Below are 20,868 nucleotides of genomic sequence, written 5' to 3' on the forward strand. Positions count from 1 at the left end.
GCAACTTTTGTACTACCTCTGCTCAACCAAGGCATCACAGTAAGAAACTTGTGTGTTTCCAATGTTTATTATGGGAACATCTCAAGTTGCTGCAAATGATTCTCCATTTAGGCAGCTTGGTGAGAGAAGATCAATTAAGTGGGCCCCGAGAGTTCAAGAGGTTGTTTTTGGAAAACGCAACATTCCAGACTGTCTCTCCAGGTTGTAATTTATGTTTACTAAGCAAGGGAACAATGGGGGAACAGGAATTTTCCTGACTCTCAAAGAACAGAACCTAGAACCAGCTTTAATGTGATAATATTCCAAGCCAGTCATATACAGCGAAAGGAAATACTGCTCAGAAGATTCCCTTCTAAAATCCATCATCTGTTAAAAAACATCTAAAAATAGAGATGACATGACAACTGTGAAGGATAAAAGCACAGCTCTGCTCACTGTCGATTGTCCACCTTTGTCAAACCAAATGGTTGGGTTTATAAAACTGAATTTGTTGAAGAGAAAGAGAGTAGAAGAGTTTTCTGTAGGATCATGACATCTCCATGTGGTCCTCCGCAGTGGTCCTTTCAGTCGATGATGAGGATCAGAAGAGAACAGGACATTAGACAGCTACGTTAACTTAAAAACAGTCAGTGTGTGACTCATAGTAACTGTCTGAGAAAACAATTGTTTAACCAAGCTGAGGAATCATTAAAATCGTAATAAAGATGGAGTACAAATAGCCATCCCCAGTCATTAGACAGTGACTGTAGAACCCAAAGTGCATGTTTAGTGGGGTCCTGGCCCTTAATTTCCTGGAGTGTCCTCTTGTGTAGAACATAAAGAGTGTAAGTATTTAAAGCTGCTCCAGCCCTCAGAATCCTGTTGGAGACGCCAAAGAGACTTGGCACTGGGGCAGAGATGACTCAAGTCTTGTACTTAAAAAGAAATTTACCAAAAACAAAAAAAAAATGCCACAAAATTACTGTAACAAAAGTAGGCCCATTTCCAGTTCCTTCCTTAGGCTGAGTTCTTTGTCTTTAAGAAAATTGTTGGCCATGTTGATTTAGAGCACATAGACTGGCTTTGCTCTTCTAAGACGTCGCTTTTGCATAAGACTGAACTCAGGTGCCTTTCTACTTCTCTGAGGAAATGTCCTTTACACACGCATGCTTGGGTCTCGGTATGGCTCTTCTCCTGGGTGTCTTGGAGTGGTCACACACTCATGGTCATGGTTGGTGAATACTGGTGGTAAAGTGCAAATGTTTAAAAAGGTTACACCACAGGCATAGACATACATACTTATTATTATGTTCACTGAAGTGTCTAACGAATCATACAGATTGCTGTGTATATGACACTTACATTTTCATTTTGGAAAGAGTGAAGGAAGTTTCCTCCCAATTCACCATCATCCCTCGGAGTTCCAGGTGGGTTACTCATGCCACTCAAATTATTAGGGGAATTCTGAGAGTGAGGAGGTGAGATTAAAAATTTCAGCTAAACTTGAGGAGAGCGAAGGAATCAAACAATGAGCTCAAACACAAAAACCACGTCATTTAAAAAAAAAAAAAAAACAAGTTCATTCCTACCTTGGGAAGCCCATCTATATCTCCAGATCCTGTGGGGAAAGAGGAAAGAAAATAGTGACACATCTTTTATAGGAAAATGACATTCTCTGCATCAAAGTTTAAATGTGAAAGCACGCAATGAACTACAGAAGGCTCATTTCCTCCACAATGGTTATGATGAGTGCAGTCTTACCTAATGATCCATTCATATGATGAGGCTCCATGCCCCCCATTGGGCCATCAGAACCAGGGCCCATAGGGAACTACAGAGAAAAATATGGAAGATAAAAAATCACACTAAGGAGAAGAGTATTACAGTCATAATGCACTCTACAAATGGACTGCACTGAACATATTGGTCTCAATGACAGTCTAGATGACTAAACTCACATTCGGCCGGTTTCCCCCAGGGGGAACAGAGTTAATCATCGTGTAGAGGTTTTCACCAGAGTTAGTGGAATCTGCAAGGGTAACAAAGGGGTTGTTCACATTAGATCAGCAAAGTGCAGCATGGAGTCAAAAGCTGAAAGAGAAGGCAGGAGCGTACCTGCTGGACTGGGCATGATGGGAGTTCCTGGGGGGCATCCTCCTCCTGCTCCTCCTGGTGGACCCTTCAAGAGAAGAGGACATCATCAGGATATCAGAACCTCAGCACACAAGGTGAAAACATTTTTCCAGCATTTGCAGATTCCAAAAGATAACGGGTTAAATCTCACCACATATGTGCCAGGAGAAGATGATGAGTAAGGGATCTGTAAACCGGAGAGAAAAACGGGTTTCACGATACCATAAAACTATTCTTGCAGTCTTTTACCTGTGTTTCTTTTAGCAAGGACAGGGGGCATATCATTTGAAAATAATCTTTATGAACAAGCCGAAGGTGTTCTTACTGTGTTTCCATTGTTGGGATTAGGCCATGGTCTACCTGTTCCTGGTCCCCTAAATGAAGGAAGTAAAGCTTGTCTCAGAACTTGCATTATTCATTGGGATTGGGACTGCAGCTTTAAACCCAAGTGATTACATTTTATCACAGGCTACGCTATATATTTTTGAATGTTTCACAGTGTATTGATTCATATTCTATCAGTTTCTCAGACTATATCATTAAAATCCAGATCTACAGTATACTGGTCTACACAGCTGAAAAACATGAATACATAATTACATGTGAATCCCCAGTTAGACAGGTGAAATATTAATTGGCCCTACAAGGCTCCTTACATGTTAACTCCTGGCATGCCAGGACCCATTGAGTTGGGGGGCCTCATTCCACCACCATAGTTCTGCAATGATAACCAAGGATCAGACTACCATAACCACAGGACACCCATGAGAGGAGGGAGAGAAGAGAGAAAAAAAGAAGGTGGTTAGTTTTGGAAATGAAAATGAAAATGAAAGATTCAAGTATATGAACAGTGAAACAATGATGATAAACAGAGACTGAATACACAGTAGATGGATGGATACACATGCCAGTCTAACAGTGTTCTTTCCCAACCTAAGAAGATGACTAGTGACACTGTGAGCTATGCTACCATTAGCTTACAGTATCTCTCCACAGCAGTTTTTACTTTGTGGAAGAATGTTGCAAATGTAAAGAACATGGATGGGAAAGGAAGACTCTGGAACAGCAGTGTGACACATGAGAGGAAGTCAACTATAGTGAACTGATAAAAAAAAAACTATCAGACAAAATATCAACAAGAGATAACGGAAGGGAAAAAAAACCCATAGCCCACACAGGAGACATGCAAACAGACTTAGAGGTTTAATTCCTTCGGGTGCATGTTTCATGATAAGAGACAATACTTCCCTTCTCACAAACCCACAGTGATCACTTGATCTCCAACTAATCTCACTATGAGGGACACACAGTGATATGCTGCCACACACAAAGAGCCTCAGCTTTACCTGGGGTCCTGGTCCCATTGGTCCCATCCCTCGGGGAGGGTTCATTCTCTGCATTGGTCCAAGGTTAGGGTGGCCTGGATAAAAAGCAACAACAACAACAACGACAACAAAAATGACGTTAACTACATTTTCAAAGTGGTAATAATCACCTAGAATCATCATTACTGCTGATTCAGATGTACAATGGCATCAGTCACGACTAGCTCTGTTATCTCATCTATCCAACTTGAGCACTCTGAAAAACTTTTACAATGCATCTTTCACTAGAAGAAAGACCGTGAGAGGGAAATTAAAGTCCATTAGCGAAAAAGTCTCTAGACATTCTCCATCTGCCTAAGTGACATTCACTCTCTTAATAGAAAATGAAAAGTCAATGAGGCTCTGAATGATTGTGTCTTTTTTTTTTTTTTTTTACCCCAGTCAATGGACACGTTTTATTTCGTTTTGCTTCATGTAGCACAGTGTGAGACTGATGTGAAGGTAAAAGTATATTGGCCTCAGAATTGCTGAAATGAAACACCTTACTGTACCTGGGGGCCGCGTGGGGTCCATCACATTTGGAGGTAAAGACTGCCCACCTGGAACACCTCCTGGAGGCTTGGGTGATAAGAAAAACAAAATAAAAAACACGATGTAGGAGAGAGTGGGAGTGCAAAGCAAAAGGAGCAGTGTTATCTAATCTCGGTCTAGGCAGCCTTCAACACACAACACTGTCTATTCTATGTGTAGTTCCTTTTTCTCATGGTATATGGGTGCACTGCTACTGTGCACTGGGCTGTATTTAGAGCCTTGAATGTCCACTGTGTGTGATAGCTTAGTGAGACAGACTCTCCAGAATGTCGGCCTTTATGAGGGGTGCGGGTATGTGACACATTTTACCGTGTTTAAAATGACGTTTTTGACATACCGGGTTCCCCATCCGAATAGGGGGTCGGGGCCCTCCAGCAAACCGAGGAGACATGAAAGGCTGAAGAGAGAGACAAGGGGGAAAACAAAACAGTCATTATGTACTTTTAATACACGTCTAACAGTTCTACAACTCATGTGCATGCTACAGAGAGTGAGGGAACAGACATGCTAATCTGCAAGCAAAAGCATAAAACAACATCCAGCAGTGTGTGTGTGTGTGTGGCTATGTCTCTATGTAAGTGTGGCTGTCTGTTACATTATCCAGACTGGTGAGAGATAGATTGTGAACCTTTTAAAACTGTGGTTTCAGACTACTTTGAATTAAAATACCATGTGATTTTCACCTTCACTCACTAAAACTGACAAAGAGAACCCAGTGAAACAACTAAAACACACAGATAGTTCTCTTTCTTCCTGGAGCACACAGATCCAGCATTTAGATTTAGTAACGGGTGGTACATGGTTTACCAGCAGTGGCTTCTGTTCAACATTTCTATACCTGATCATCAATACTACAGAATGACAGAATGAGGTATATTGGCCCATTTGTTTGTTAAGAACTGCTACAAATGATTTCACTGCTATTTTTAGGCTCTGAACTATTTACTTCAGGGCATGCTGCACCATTTCAGCAGCACCAGGACTTTGACAAGGCCATTCTAAAATGTAATATTTATACTGTTCTGGCCTTTATATCAGAGATTTACTTTGGTTTAAGGTTGTTTTTAAGCTGCTTCATCTAGTCAAGCATCAGCTCAGAAATGGGTACCCTGACATTCACCAATGGAATTTCCTGCTCATTCGCAATACAAAATTCCACTTTTGATTCAGCTATGAACAGATATAGACAATTTTTATTCTGTGTTTTCCTCTCATTGAACTCCTGTACTGAAACTGGCAATAGCAAGAAAGGTCAGTAGATCTCAGTTGTTACTCTGGGTTTCACGGCGACCTGGTACTCTATGGTACATCTCATATTATATACCATGTTCTTGTGACCGATTTTTGTTGGAAAACCACTCCTGGGAAAAGTAGCAACAGCTGCTAAATTCTCTCCATTTGTAGATCTGCTCCAGGCCAAAGACTTTAGACATGGTTTTGATCATCTCCACTCTCGTGAGCACTTTAGATTTGGGATATTACTCACATCCATAAACCTAAGACTAGAAAAGCAGACTCTGACTGCAAAATTCAAAGTTACATTTGGTGTACAGGGAGGGGTCCCTTAAACTCATACTGTCGTCATAAAGTAAGCAATGAAAAGTGTGTGCATGTGTGTGCTATTTTCTTTGCAGACAAGCATTAACAGGAAGCTGAATGGGTGTGTGTGTGTGTGTGTGTGTGTGCGCCTGCGTATCTGCAGTATTACCTGTCCGTGAGCACCCATCATGTTAGAGTTAGGAGGAGGCTGTGAGTGAGGAGAGGGTTGGGAGCCAGGTGGACCCTGCAGCACCAGAGGGAGTGTGAGTGGGAGAGAGAGGGGAGAGAGAGAGAGGGGAGAGAGAGAGAGGGAGAGAGAGAGAGAGAGCGCAAGCAGCAAGGATTTATCTTTGCAAAAGGATCAAGAAAAAAACGAAGGAAAAAAAAACAACAGTGAAAGAATAATTTGCAGAAGGAAACAAATAATGTGAGTTAAAAGCAACTGAGGACAGAGGAGCTGAAGCTGAGTAAGACTTGCCTGCTCTAAATGTATCCAAACAGCAAAATGAAGTGATATGCTGAAGCAAAGTGCAGGACACATGCAAAAGCAGCAGCTTAAAACAATGACTGTGATCCCTAACTAAAAAAAACATCACTAAAAAAAAGATCACTAATAAGACTCATAGACAGACTTTAAACAGGAATGAGAAACAAAGCAGCATCATATCTTCAATCAAAATAATGTCCAACATCACTGTAAACCAATGAAGAGTACCACCATTAGGGGGCAGTAGGGTCTCAATAGTTCTGCATGTTGCTACTGACTGGCCTTGTGTCACATTTCACTGTGGCCACTGATGCATGGCTTAACACTAGCATAATGGACTCTGCTTTGTCTTGGTGTACAACTTTCCATGCTTGAGTGAAAGCTATACTGGGTCTTGTGTGTAATTCAATTAACAACGCTGGGAACATCATAATCTGATCCCCGGTGAGATGAGTGTTTTCCCAGAATGCTTTTATCAGGCCCTGGCCGCTCCACAGACCAAACCAAAGACTAAATTACAATAAATATCCAAATACATACTCCAGAACTTCTATCACTTGATTTATATGTCACCTCCTTTTTAAAAAGCATCCATCGCTGGTAATCTAACACTTTAGCTGATTATAATATTGCAGTGGAACACAGATGAACCTGTTGTGTAGGCTGAGAGCTGGCTCTGCTGGTAATAATAAGCATACTTTGAGAATTCAAAAAAAAAAAAAAAGAAGCCCACTGCCATTAGCTGCTAATGGTTGTAATCAAACAGAGTCCCTGCAGATGCAGATGACCAGAACACAGACATAATGGCCCCGTTGTGTGCTCTACCAGAGCTCTGATGGCACGTGTATATGAATGTGTGTGTGTGTGTGTGTTGTGTTGAGATGATGGGCCATAGTTAGAGGCGGTGTGACTGATGGTGGTGGTGAAAGAAGGTTAAAGATGATTGATGGGGAAAGACGCACCTGGAAAAACCCTGCGGGCATTGGACCACCCGGCATGCCATCACCCGCGGGCATGTTCCCCAGCACGGGGCTGGGCGCTGCTGCAGCGCTCTGTCAAAATAAAAACACAAATAAAGTAAATAAAAAAAACAAAGGGTGCGGGTCGAAACCGAGTGACACAGGCATCTTCGTAACTTAACGTCACATGACATTGACATTGAGTTGGATTGTATTTTGTGTCACATGTAAATTACCTTGGATTAAAATGAATAAATGTAAAATATAACACGACATGACAAAATGAAACATAACGTAACATAATGATGCATCGTGAACAGTATATTCCTACATTTCATTGTATACTCCACTGATTCACAGAGTGCTCATTCAAATTTAGCATTGTATTTGACCCCAAATGAGAACTTCATCACACACAACACACAACAATGAATCATTACATAGTAATTCATAAAAACATTTAAGTAGTCATGACAATCCGGTACAACTGCAGATATATAGGACTGCACATGAAAAGCTTTGTAAAAGATGACAGAAAAGCACTAGTCAGTCAGTACAAAACTGTAATGTCTTATGCTAGCTTAAGTTAGCATGTGTGCTTGTTTCATTCCTTAAACTTAAATAATCAACAGGCTGTGGCATGTTTTAAGAATTCCCCTCTTATCTGATAAAATGCGAGCAGGAAAAACAGCTGTGTCAGCAAAAACAATGTCTGTTTGAACACTGCTCATGTTCATCATTGCAGATAACTCATTTGATGAACAACATATTCAGATAAATTGACATACCTTGCATTCAACACAAGCTTTTGGGAATAGAATACTTAACTAGCTTTTAGACACCACATGTGAAATGATGCATGGTTAGGTATGGTTTTTGATCTAATTCTGGCTTCCAAAGAGACATTTCAGTTATAGCAAGCATATCAAGAATAATAACCTCATTCTGCTTACATTGCATACCATACATCTAGTTTCCATTCAAAGCCTGTTTTATCTTGACTTTAAGCTTAAAAATTAATGCGTTTGGTCTGGGTTTTTTTTTTATTTCAAGTAGGGGGCTAATAGGTAAGAAATATTAAATAGGTAAACAAATTCATTGTTCATTCAGTTCATTGTTCACTCATTCAATGGAAAACTACAGTGCTGTTTCTCAGGAACTGCAGAGAACAGCCCAATTCAATTTAAGTGCATCACCCAGCCTCCCATCAGAACGTAATGCGTCTCAGTTTAATAAGTGGCTGTTCGCCTCCCAAACAAAATCCATATTCCTCTTGCTGTTTCAGTCGGAGGACTTTGTCAGTTAAGTGCGCTGCAGCAGTTGTGTATGAACTGAACCTATCATGCTGACAAATAGCAGCAATAACGCTCTAAATGACCAACAAAGCACAGGGCATTAAGACCAGAAAACTAACCTAGCCAGACCCAAAAGAAGCTCATTTCATACAGACAAGTCACTATCTTACTGCCCCCAACAAGTTTCTATTATGTGGTGATAACAGCACTAAGCTGCAGGTAACTCCAGTAAGTTAGCTCTGTCTAATTGGAACAATGTCTCAATTTCAATCCCCTCTGCAGTTGCTACACAAGCTTGGGCCCAGTCCCTCATGCGAGTATATGAAAGCTGATTATAACAAAGGTCACGACTTAAGGGACTTAAAGCAGGTAAGGCAACATCTTAAAGTGAAATCCCAGTAAGCAGCTCATCTTGTTACAGCTGCTCCTGCTGAAAGGCGATGATGTGGATACGCAACAAAATTTTATGGCTTTATTTATCAGTGTACATTTACCACTCTGGGAAACGTTAAGTATTAACTTGAACAGATATATATAAAAAAAAATGTTGATCTCAATTTATGGTTTGAAATTTTTTTTTCTTGTGATACTGCTCTTTAGAAAAGTCTTTATTGCTGAGAGCTGTGGCTTTTTTTTTTTCTTAGAAATCTACTACCCAGCAGAGCAACAGGAAGTACTGAATACATCCTGAAACGACCATGTGAAAACACGCAATGTCCTTAATAAAAAAAAAAAGAAAAAAGAAAAATATAGTTAAAGACAGCAATTTCAGGGCTCCAGCACTGACTGGCCACGAGGTGCCTTAGGATGTTTGAAATGAAAAAAAGGAGCAATGTGTCTAACCTACAGGAAATGTATAACTGTGTTTCAAGATAAATATACGTCTTATCAGTGTTAATCTGGCTATTGTATTTTTAACATCTCAGCTTGAGGTTTAAACTTTTAGTGTTCTTAGTCTACTCTGCTTTGTTCTACTTTTCTGAACGCGTCTAAAATTGACTTTTAGATCAACAGCGCAAAATGCTGATGACTGAAATATCCAGCACATTAATAGGTCCAGAGTTCCACGGTGAGCTCGCTCCTAGAAGACCCCTTAGCAATAGGGATCATTACTTGCAAAAACAGGACTTTAGCGATTACAGCTTTATGGTAATCTTTAATTTAACCACTGAAAATACATCAAATTTATCATAAAATCATTTGGTGCACTGCTCTCCAATGCCCAGTCTTGACGTGTGCAGAATGATTTCATGGGCATTCTTGTAAGAGGTCACTGAAGACAGCCAGCTATTTTTTACAGTTTGGACAATAACATAGAAACAACCCCTACACCTGTGTACATTGGGGGAAAAAAGTGGCCAAACTGGAAAATGTTGAGTCTTACATATGCAGGGTGAACTTCTTAACATTCATACAAATTCATATTAAAAACCGACGATGAGTTTGCATTTTAGGGCCATTTGAAGACTATGACTCTACATATATTTAACCATCACCTACCAATCCCCTGTGGTTCCTGAATTAGGTCAGAGGAGACAACCGACAACATTTCTCTGCCTGCCTAACCTAATCTTCTTGGTGTGAATATCGAGAACTTGATGGCCCAAAGTAATAAAAGACGTGAATAAAAGATTCCAGACACAGGGAGTGAGTCATCAAAGACATTATTATTTGCCTTAATACAGCAACATATTTCAAAAAATGAGTCCAGAAACAGGACACTTGTGTCAAGATGAAGTGGTGAAGGGAAAGCTGAAGATTGGGGGAAGAAAGCAATTTTGAAAAACTATATCTGTAAAAAAAAAAAAAAAAGGCTGCAAGCTTTGAGAAGTAGAGAATGTGCTTTGTGAGTATGGCCTAAGGCTATAGGAAATCTGGCTATTACCATGTTTGTAAATAGAATGCTGTGGACTAGCCCGAGGCAACATCTGTCTGACAGTCACAGCAGCAAAACAGTGCTGATTGGACCACATCTAAATATACATCCTGTGTGACTGAGAAAGCTAACAGCAGGGGCTGAACCACAGGCAGGCAGGCGGGCAAGGGAGAACAAGCAGAGATAGTAAAGCCTCATAGGAGGTGCCAAAGTAGCTCTGCTCAACCAACGTTGTCACGAGAAGGCCAACGTCAAACACTCAGTTCCACGAGAATTACACTGCACAATAACATCCAGTAACATTTTGCATTTGGATACTAAGAAAAAGCTATAGGTAGGTAAATGGTTAACTGAGAATATTACATTTCAGTGAGCTTGCAGAGAAACAATAAAACAGAGAATAGTGGAGACCACAGCTCTGTCCAGCTTCCTGTATCAATCACTCTTATCACGTCCATCTCAGACCCCTGTAGAGGAGGAAGAAACACTCCTGTCTGGAGGCTCTCTGCATTACCAGAGATCTGTGAGAATGGCTCCATCTAAACAAGCAGTCAACACCCAGGCCTCCATTTCCTGGTTTCCCTTTTGCTCGTTGCTTAGTCTCCATTCTAGACTCATTTAAAAAAAGGATTTAGAACGACTTGGGACCGTCCCTCCTCGGGGGATTAAATAAGGTAGCACAGAGCAGTTATATGAGGCTAATCCACGAGAAAACAGAAGAAGTGGAATGAAATGTCCATGTAATATAAAAACTTGACTTTTATTTTGAGACAATAGTCATAACTAAGAGCATTTCTCCTTTATTCATAGTTAATGAACTGCACTGAAAAAAGGTAGGACAATGCTAAAGACTAACTATTTCACAGACAGTTTGAGAATATGAGGGGAGGTGGGGGTTGGTTGGTTGTTTGTTTGGTTCTTTCTTTTTATGCTCTTTTAATTTGAACCACTCTTGCATTTCCACAAATACAGATAAACACTCAATAAACCTGCATGGAAAAAAAAATTGAGACAAAACAGGTTTATTTATAACATGGTAAACACGAGTAGGGCACTACGGGGAAGTGAAAGAGAGCGAGAGAAAGATGGAGCTGAGAACATGTAATGTCAGATTCATGTAAGCTACATCTGCCAGTCATCTTTTTAATCTTCATTTTGATAGACTGGACTTTAAATGCAAAGTCTAACTAGGGCATCATATGCTTAGATGCACTTTTCATTTGCCCTAGAAATGATGAATTCCATGAAGCAGAGGATGAAGAGCACTTGAGACGCAGGGACAGACACGGAGAGATTTACCTTCAGTTCACCTTGTAACATGATTACGTCCTCATCTTACATTGACCTCAGCGACAACAGGCAAGTTTTGCTACTGGTGACAATAAAATATGCTTTTCCCCCTGGGTATAATAAGCACCTACAGACTGTTTAAATGACACGGAGGTCTAGAGCTAATACGACTATGGACATATTGACAGAACATTATGGTAAGCTACTCTGGACTCTTCAGAGAGCAGAGCAGAACAAAGCTTAGCATCACATTTATAATAACAACAAGACCACGTACTGGCCCGAAATTGGAAAGTGTAGAAAACGTCAAAGGCGCGCTTATCGCTAAATAAATTTGTCGCTCTAGAGAAGACCGTACCGTAGGCTAAGAGCCACGCTGACACAATTCACTAACCACATTTCCCCCAGCTTCTTGAATAGAAATATGTGGACATTACTTTGCATAATATGGATCTTATCAAAGAGAAGCCATTTAAAAGTCAAAATGCACCATCCTGTTTTGCTTTGTCTCTCACTCAGGACAGGTGTTGCTGGTTTGCTTATTCACACGTTTGCTCTCCACGTTGAGAGATAGCCAGCGGCACTCAGAAAGATCACACTCTCCTCGTCACTGTGCATGTGGATGAGTGCCATCTGCCTGGTAACAAAGCCCCTTTAATCTGACGCCATCAACACGTCTGACATCATCTCAGATAAGACCCGACAGACCACGGGGTTAAACGATTATCAAATAATAACACGAAATGCCTTTCGGCGAGTTCGCATAAGCTAGGTGTGAGAAATCATTTTTTTGGGCCTCCACAGACCTGCGGGGCATGTTATTTTTAAAAGAAATGGTGATTGGAGAAAGAGGGAGGTTCAGACTGCAGCCTCAGGCACAGCTTCCTGCTGGATCTGAGGAGCAAGCCGCCCCATCCCCGTGGCGATTCATTAATGATTGACAGGACTTCAGAATTTAGCCATGCCCTGTGGGATCTAGTGGAAATCTCAGAAAGCCTCATGAGAGGCCGTTTTATTACACCGATAAAAACCGGTGTTATATTTCGATTCTGAGATATCCCTGGAACATGATATTAATGCAATTTGCACAAAATGACACTTGCCTGAGCATAAGAAAACAGATCAACAGGACGGATCGTTAAACGGGTAGGGCAGTACTGATCAACTCCCCTTCTATTACCTCTGAGGCTTCCATCAATACAAACATTACAAAACAGATGAGTTAGATTTGTATAGACTGCACAGTATACCACATAGCCTCCTGTCAAAACCTTCTTTGTTTTCTAAAAAAGGAAAGGCTCGCAGCGTAATGACTATCGACAGATATTCCTTATGGAGACAGGGTCGAGAGAAGAGCAACAGGGAGAGGCAGACTTCAAACGAGAACGCCCCTTATTCCATCTGCCGCTACTCTCCCCTCTCCCCCCATTCCCTCTCTTCATCCCTCCACAGCTCAACAGGCATATGTCACTCCCCCCTCCAGACAAGTTCCATTTTCTTCCTCTTTTACAGCTGCGAATAACTCTGTGAAACAGACTGGAGGTTGATCTTTAGCCAGAGGTAGACAGAAGAAGTCCAGCCCTGCCGTAACCATGGCACCCTCCTTTCCCCCCCCTCGGGCGCGTCCGCTTATCAGACGCTCCGCTGGGGAATCTGACGGCACCGGCTGGCGAACACACTGACTATGCTCGAGGGGGTTCCACTGATGGATTCACAGCTCTAGGTTGCTCAAGCATAAGCCTCATACTAAAAAGCAGCAGGAGAAACACAGACATGAGTTGAGAGCCGGCTCCTCGGCTCCCGCCTCACACGGACTAATGTTTGCATTGATAAGATTGTAAACACGGTCGGCTACGCATAAATAATTCAGACGGAGGGTTCCGCGGCTTTTTTGGAACATTTGACCTAAACGCTATTTTGAGAAATCACTCAGTAAATGGATGACTCTTAAGAGCTCTCTCTCTCTCTCTCTCTCTCTCTCAGTCTGAGGGTTGTGGTAATTAGTGAGGAAGAAGAGAGTTTAGATTGTACTACTCCTGGCTACTTGACCTTCGTGATAAAAGCCCCATTAATGGCAATTAAGCCACAAAATGCAAAACAAGGGTCTCTAAGAGGAAAGGTTGAGTGTGTGAAGGGTCGGACAACAGTCCAGAAACAACATCTGTGTAAACGCAAAATGCAAATATTTAAATGTGTCTCCAAATCTGCTTATTGGAAAACACGAAATTAACATACTGGAAAAGACAGGAGCAGACTGGTTTTCAGCAAATAATATATTACAGCTGACAAAACTGCACGCGTTTCTAATTTGTTGATTGATTTGTTTTGTTGGACTGGCTATGTCAACATCGATGGTTTAGATCAGTCCAATATTGGATGAATGATGCATGAATGATAATCAAAGATAAGTCACTGTTAAATCAACATGCATGGAGACTGGCTGATGCAGGACTGCTCCACACACAAGATAACAGTTCCATGGTACCACATAGGAGGTCTGTTGACTATAGCAATCAACCAACAACGCACATCAATTAAGCTCCAGTGAGCAGCAGCAACTGCAAATAATACCCTCTGTCCATACACAGCACTGTAGCAGGAATAAGATACCTAACTTAAAACTGAGCTCTGTAAATACAGAAATGAACAGCATTGAAAACACTGACAACGGCAATACAAAGAAAAGACATTTCGAAAGAAGATATGTGTTGTGTATCTATAAGCTCTAAAAATCAAATATGTAGAAATGAACAGTCAAAACTGGAACAAAAAAAGGCATAATCCTTTCATGTATCTTTAATGAAGTGTCTTGCCCACGGTATCATTCTTAGGTCATAATTCTCTGAGTCATTTACTGTGTACTGCATCATTTCCTTGGACAAATCTTTCATCGACCCCCTGACGAGCAGAAAGTAGAGTCTATTGGCCTGCCTGGAAACCATAATAAATGTTTCTAAACAGACGTGTATGGAGAATGACTCTAGTCAGAGCCTTACAGGAATTTGTTCAGACATCACATATATTGTAAAAAAGGGGGTGCAGTTAGAACAGTGTGCCGTAAGCACAGTGTACTATGTCAGTGCCGACCACCCAGGTCACCTGCCACCTGCCTGAGGTGCTGCTGTCATGGCAACCATCTCACTCACATGCACATACTCACATAACATAAACGAGTGTGTGCGTATCAGTGAGTAAATGTTAGTCGAGCCTTTACCCTAAAATGAGTTCATCATGACTAAATAGATAAATTTTGCATTCTTTAATATAATGCATAGGAGTTTTTTTCCAGTGCCTTTTAACTGTATCAAATAAGCACCGTAAAAACGATGTAACAAACATTTCATTTGTCATTTTGTCACTGAGCTCATTTTTGGGGTTTAAAGCAGAGGGAAGACTGAATTCATACTGTTATCATACCGACCACCACACTTGCAATAACAAACCATTTGTAGCTAACGTAGAGAGCCACAAAACAGTGCAAAGAGAAATAACAGGGAGATCATATATCATTTACTGAAATAACTCTTAACACAGGAAAATGGAATAAGTGTGTTAAGAGATAAAAAAAATACGCTTGAAAAAAACTGAAAACGAAAGACAGTACAGAAGCAGAAAGAAGAGATGCGCGTTCAGTTTGGAGTCTCTGTGTTGATAAGAGGCCCAAACATTGAACAACACTAAACTCAACAACATCATGAGAAATTCAGACATATCAGCACCTCCCCCTGCCACAGTCAAAGCTCCAAAGCCTAGTTCAGGCATTCCAACCCCCTACAGACTGAAATGCCATGCAACCCCCTCTCTTCCGTAGACTGCGCCCCCCCCCCACCCCCACCCCCCAAGCACCACCACCTCATCTCCACCTCCACCTAGTCGGGAAAACAACAGTCAAGCAAAAGTCCCCTTCCAGAAAAAAAAAGGAGCCAAGGAAATTCCTGGAATAGCTGAGAAGCAGAAGGCCGCCTTTTTAACCACTCCTGTCTCAGCGTGTCCACACAACTTACCAAGCCGAGCCAAAAAAACGGGAGCCCTCTTATCAGCAAACAAACTAATTAACCCGCCCTCTCCACCCACTCACCCACCCACCCACCCACATACACATATCCACAAACATACACGCGATTACTGCCATCTCCCACGTCAGATTTAATACGAACACGTTTACCACGCGTCGTCAGACCTCTTCCCGGCTCTTTATATTGATTTTGTCTGCGTGGCTCACACTATGCAAGAAAACAAACAAAAAACAAAAAACAACAACAACAACAAAAAAACATTGTGAGGCTTTAGCCAAGTCCTCGTCTGACACCCCTCCCCCACCCCTACGTCCTGCTCTCCCTCTCTCCCTTTGCCCTGCAGAAACCTCTCTCTCTCTCTCTCTACTCACTTCCTTCCTCTGCTCTCCATTCCCCTCTGTTGCTTGTATGCTCTTTAGACAAGACTGAAACAAAGCTGCTTTTTACTTTTATGATCCCCTGTTTCCCATGGAAAAAAAAAAAAAAAGATTTCACCAACAATGAGGACGATGAAATGCCCCTATTGTCGAGTTAGGACTTACTTCAACATCATGAAAATATTGATTTGCTTCTTACTGGGTAAAAACAGGTTTTAACACGCAGTAGACTACTCTAATTAGAAGCACACATCAGACAAAGAGTGAGGCTCAAGACACTTGCTACCTCTATTGTTTCCATTAACAACCCCTCCCCCAAATATCACCAGTCTTTTCATCTGTGAAAGAAAGGGAGGACAGTAAGCCATGTAAATACACAGGCACAAGTGTACACACACACACAGACACACAAAGACACAGACACACACACAAGCTCCTCAAGAGTTGATCCTTTTTGTGACAGTTGTGTACCCTTCATGTCAGAGTAGTGAACAAACACAGACATTAGCCTGAGGGAGGGGTAAACAGGGAGGAAAAGAGGGAGGGATGTGTGTGTCTATGTGAATTTGTGTGTGTGTGTGTGTGTGTGTGTGTCACAAGTAAAGACCCAAGAGACACTGAAGACGGAGAGTCCACGTCTGACCTCACATTGGAAACTTAGCACCTCTGATTGATCAAAGCCATCAATCTGTGTTAATATAATTAGAGAATACACACAGGCTTAATGCTGTTCACACTCATAATGACCAGGGAGAAAGAAATCAATGGTTGTATTGCAGCCAGAGGTGCAAGGGAACGTACAAAGCTGAAAGGTCTGGCCCATGAAATTTAAAACCTCTAACAGATACCGTAGACCTTTCAAGCAAAGTTAAAGATTACGCTGAATGAAACTATGTTTTAATGACACCCAACGATTCATCTCAGATGTTAAGCGTCACAACCTCTCAGGATTCATATAAAGTAAATGCACATCTAGACAGCAGTATGCACAAGTCTGTGTCAGCTCAAGAGACCACTAGACCTCACACATGCATTGTTGTTACTTGTAATGTATAAATGTTCACAGAGATGGGGGGGCATATAGCTCTAGTGAAACCAAACTGTTAAACCTCTACCGGGTTTATACTCTCTCTGTGGCTACGCACTGTACAGAGAGTGGTTTCTCCCCCACAAGGAGTTCCGCTGCAGGGGAGGAGGTGCAGGCCACACGCTTGCTCCTCCTTTCCTGCTGTGTCAGGGTTAAAAAGCTAAAAAGCAAAAGCAAAGCTCACCATTATCAGGTCCTGTGAGCCTCCCCTCCCCCACGCCCCTAACACCACACTGGCAGTTATTTCTGGTTTTAAAGGGCTAGGCCTGTCTTAAATCAGTAGTCTTATTAGTAATGCTGACAATCTGGCACAGGGCCTTATAAAGTAGTGTCTACGTCACAGGAATATTGAATACAATCTGAAATAAAAAAAAAATAAAAAAACTTGTTTCAAAATAATGGTAAAATACGTATGCTTCCAAAGAGAAATATATGCAACGTACGATTGTCTAATTAAACATAGATTTTGATAGGGAGTGCCAATGTAGTCTTGCCATTGCACTTGTTGTAGTGTGAGGATTACGTAATCTTTGATCAAGCGTCTGGAATGAGTGCCAATGCTCTACAATACTGAATTACAACATAAATCCAAGCAGCTTATTCAACTTAATCCACCCTAAGAACATGTGCAGCATTTTAGAACTCTGGATTTTGAGGGAGATTTGTGTGAGACTAGTTTATGTGTCAAATATCAGAAGTCATGCCATTAATATCCCATTAGTCACAACACTGACAGATTGACAAAATGGGATGAGGTCCACATCCCTTTACCACTTCCCGATAAATGAATAAAGAAATGGCAAATAAAAGGGGCCAAAAGTTTCATTTTGCAACAATACACCACTGTGGTTTTCATACCCAATTAAACAGAGGCAAGATTCCATCCAACCACAGCCAATATAATTCAAATGAATCTACGTTCGAATTTTTAACAGCAAAAAAAAATTTTGATTCAAGACAACCATATAATTCATACTTAATTAAAAGTAACAGGCACATACTCCAATTTTTAATCTAAGAGCTGAAGAGAATGTTATTTTCAATTCAGTGTTCAAGAAATGCCTATGGCACAAACCACACCAGTGACTAATACAAACAAAGCAAACAACTGCATTTTTAGGCTCCTCTAGACACACTCATTCTTCCTTAACAAAGCACTAAAAAGAAAATGATTACACATTAATGTTTCGTATCCAGAATGTGATATATCAAAAATACTGCAAGACCCAGTCATGTCTAAAATCCAGGACCCAAAAGACTAAAGAAAACATGAAAAATATGGTTGAAAGTGATTTCTGAAAACTCACAAAGCTTCCTGATCAGCAACCCAACTTAAACTGCTTTTAAAAGTTGCCTGTGTTAAGCACAAGACAACTTTATCCTGAGGAATATGGCCAGCTGATGCATCGTCATCAGAGCATCAACTACCTGTTCAATAATTTAACAGTTATTCTTAGTGCATCCGACACGAGAAGAACATTTCCTCTGACTGCAAAATGAACAGATGACTAACATTTGAAATACTGTGTCTTAAATCACATGATCAAACTCACAGGTCCCATGGCTTGAAACAACAAGTACTATAAAGAGTCACACGAACACACGAAAGCTTTTCTATATTCTGATTAAGGCATTTTATACTCCTTTTGGTGGAAAAACACATCTCAATTAGACTTCATCAGGCAATACACAATCAAATATTCATGAATCAGACAAATGATGTGTCTTGTAAAAGTTCAATTTTCAAACCATTCTCAAAATTCACTAAACTCTCTGTAAAACACAGTGGCTTCCCCAGAATCAGGCAGTGAGAATATTCCAGACCATCATGTTTGATGACGATAATCACCTCCTGAATAAGGTGAAGAACCATACAGTGTGGAGAAACTCACATAATCATGGAAGGCCTTCGCTTCACTGGAGTGTTCACACGTGTCCCTTCTTTCCGGCGCCGCACAGTACAGGTCCCAAAATACACTGTGAGATATCAAGAACATTTCAGATACCACTCAGACTGCGCCATGGTGTGAGACAGTGTGCCGCGCTTTTTTTTGATACACTATCGATTCTAAATAACAAAACATTTCAGCATTTTAGCCCTGCTGCCCCTTTTTACATCTGGACATGGAGCAAATGGGTAGAGGATTGTTCAAAATTCATGATCCAATTAAATTACATCACAAAATGTGATAACCAAACAAACTTTATTTGCATGACAAAGCTGCTGAATTATGGGCTTATCTGGATTGCCCAAAAACACAGTCGGTTAAACAGTTCTGGAATGAACCCTGATATTGCACACAGCTACAGAGCAGGTACAAGGTGGTCTGGACAGTCTTGCTTCTGAAAAAAAAAATGAGAATAGGGGAAACTTACCACCACCACGAGTGAAGGAAACCTGGTGGCTCCCCTAGAGTGATGTTCTTTTCCCATCTTATCTACGTGAAAAATTAACAGGTTACGGCACAGTAGAAAAAAATGTCATTATTTAAGAGCATAACACAAAGGAGACAGTTTTAGGAGGGTAAGAGGGCAAGAGGGTAATCAAAATGGAGGACGTCAAACTGAACAAAGACAACTGCTGAATGTAAGGGTCAAATCCTGCGTAAACAAATTGACAATGGGATTCCCTCACCTCTGATAAAAATGTTTGTGCCGACTTCTGAGCCCCAACGTGTAGCAAATATTCATAGACGTATAACGCCAACCTGTAAGATTAAAATAATCACTTGAGGTCACGGATTACTGTCCGTGTTACTCTTAAACAAAGCTATCACATCAATCAGAGACACCTTTAAAACACAGTTTACTTCCATATACATGCATAAACTACGTCCAATTTTCAGGATCGCTCTTCACACTGCGCCTCTGAAAAACAAGTTACTTGACAGTGCAGCGATGGATGCACAAATAAAACTGAACCGTAAATTCAAACAAAGCATTGGTTCTGAAGATTAGTACGTAGTGGGCGTCAACGCAATATTTATGTTCATAAATTACGCGGAAAATGATCACGGCTGAAGTGAACGGGCAAAAAGATTTCAGAATTTCAGGTAAGTGTGATTCAATTAAAGGAGAGAGCGGCTCCCATCCGACAGTACAAGAAGAGGAAACGGGAACCGTATTTCATTCAATTTTTAATTCGGAGTACCCGCTTTCAGAAATCTTAACTGCCGCTCCACTATGTACACTCGGCGGAAACATAAATAGCAGAGACAACACAATTAATCGTACGTGTACACAAGGTGGATGAAGGATTCCAAGGCTTACTTTTCCCGAGCTTGTCCGTCCGAGGGCACCGCAGTGCCTTTCCCTTTCGTGAACATTGCTTGCACTGAATACGATCGTTTGCCCGCGATGCTTTCCCTATGTTCCAGCTGTCAACGTGTAGCCCGCCCGTGACCCCATCCTATTGCGATAGTGCAGTTCAACCGACCCTGGTCACAGCATGCGCTGTGGGCGGTAACCTGCTGTAGATGATTGACATTTAGATTTACCAATCGGTTTCGCATTACCTCACGTAACAATCCCGTTATCCCTACATTGGCAATATCAATGTAATTTAACATCACTGTGGAATTACTAGATTTTTACTGAGAAACTTCCTGTGTTTTAGTGAAATCCCACTAACAGAACAAAAGTACACGTTGTCGTATACGGTGGCAGTCATGTTAATAAAACGGGGATTATTTGTGAAAAGGTTCCGCATTGGGCATGCCATAATAACAACTGTACAAATATTTACTATTGAAAGAAAGACGATATATATGGCAGGTTGGGTGTACGATCTTACTGAAGGGTTTTCTGGTAAACGCCGCCATCTTCTGGCCTTAAGTGTAACTTCAACGTCCATGTGTGTTGATATATAAAATGTATTATTTGTCCATTTATAGAAACAGGAAAAAACGTGGAGG

The 20,868-nt window shown here is 41.1% G+C and overlaps 1 protein-coding gene across 9 annotated transcripts; it reads right to left on the reverse strand.

Moving 5' to 3' along the window:
* Positions 1-973: 973 nt before the first annotated feature.
* Positions 974-20,280, reverse strand: ssbp3a (single stranded DNA binding protein 3a). Of its 9 annotated transcripts, XM_030775888.1 has the most exons (18): positions 20,225-20,280; positions 19,590-19,662; positions 19,331-19,392; positions 18,847-18,931; positions 7,017-7,106; positions 5,737-5,811; positions 4,366-4,425; positions 3,989-4,055; positions 3,459-3,532; positions 2,769-2,830; positions 2,438-2,486; positions 2,264-2,299; positions 2,095-2,158; positions 1,938-2,008; positions 1,741-1,810; positions 1,569-1,597; positions 1,342-1,443; positions 974-1,221 (listed from the first exon to the last, which is right to left on the reverse strand). In XM_030775888.1, the coding sequence occupies exons 1-18, from the start codon at positions 20,278-20,280 to the stop codon at positions 1,192-1,194; spliced, it is 1,155 nt and encodes a 384-aa protein (XP_030631748.1). In that variant the 3' UTR covers positions 974-1,191. The 9 variants fall into 9 exon arrangements, with proteins under 9 accessions (XP_030631748.1, XP_030631751.1, XP_030631750.1 ...); XM_030775891.1 differs by lacking the exon at positions 5,737-5,811; XM_030775890.1 differs by lacking the exon at positions 5,737-5,811 and having other exon boundaries at positions 2,769-2,854.
* Positions 20,281-20,868: the final 588 nt, after the last annotated feature.

This window comes from Chanos chanos, chromosome 5 (assembly GCF_902362185.1).
Source record: "Chanos chanos chromosome 5, fChaCha1.1, whole genome shotgun sequence".
NCBI classification, from domain to species: Eukaryota; Metazoa; Chordata; class Actinopteri; order Gonorynchiformes; family Chanidae; genus Chanos; species Chanos chanos.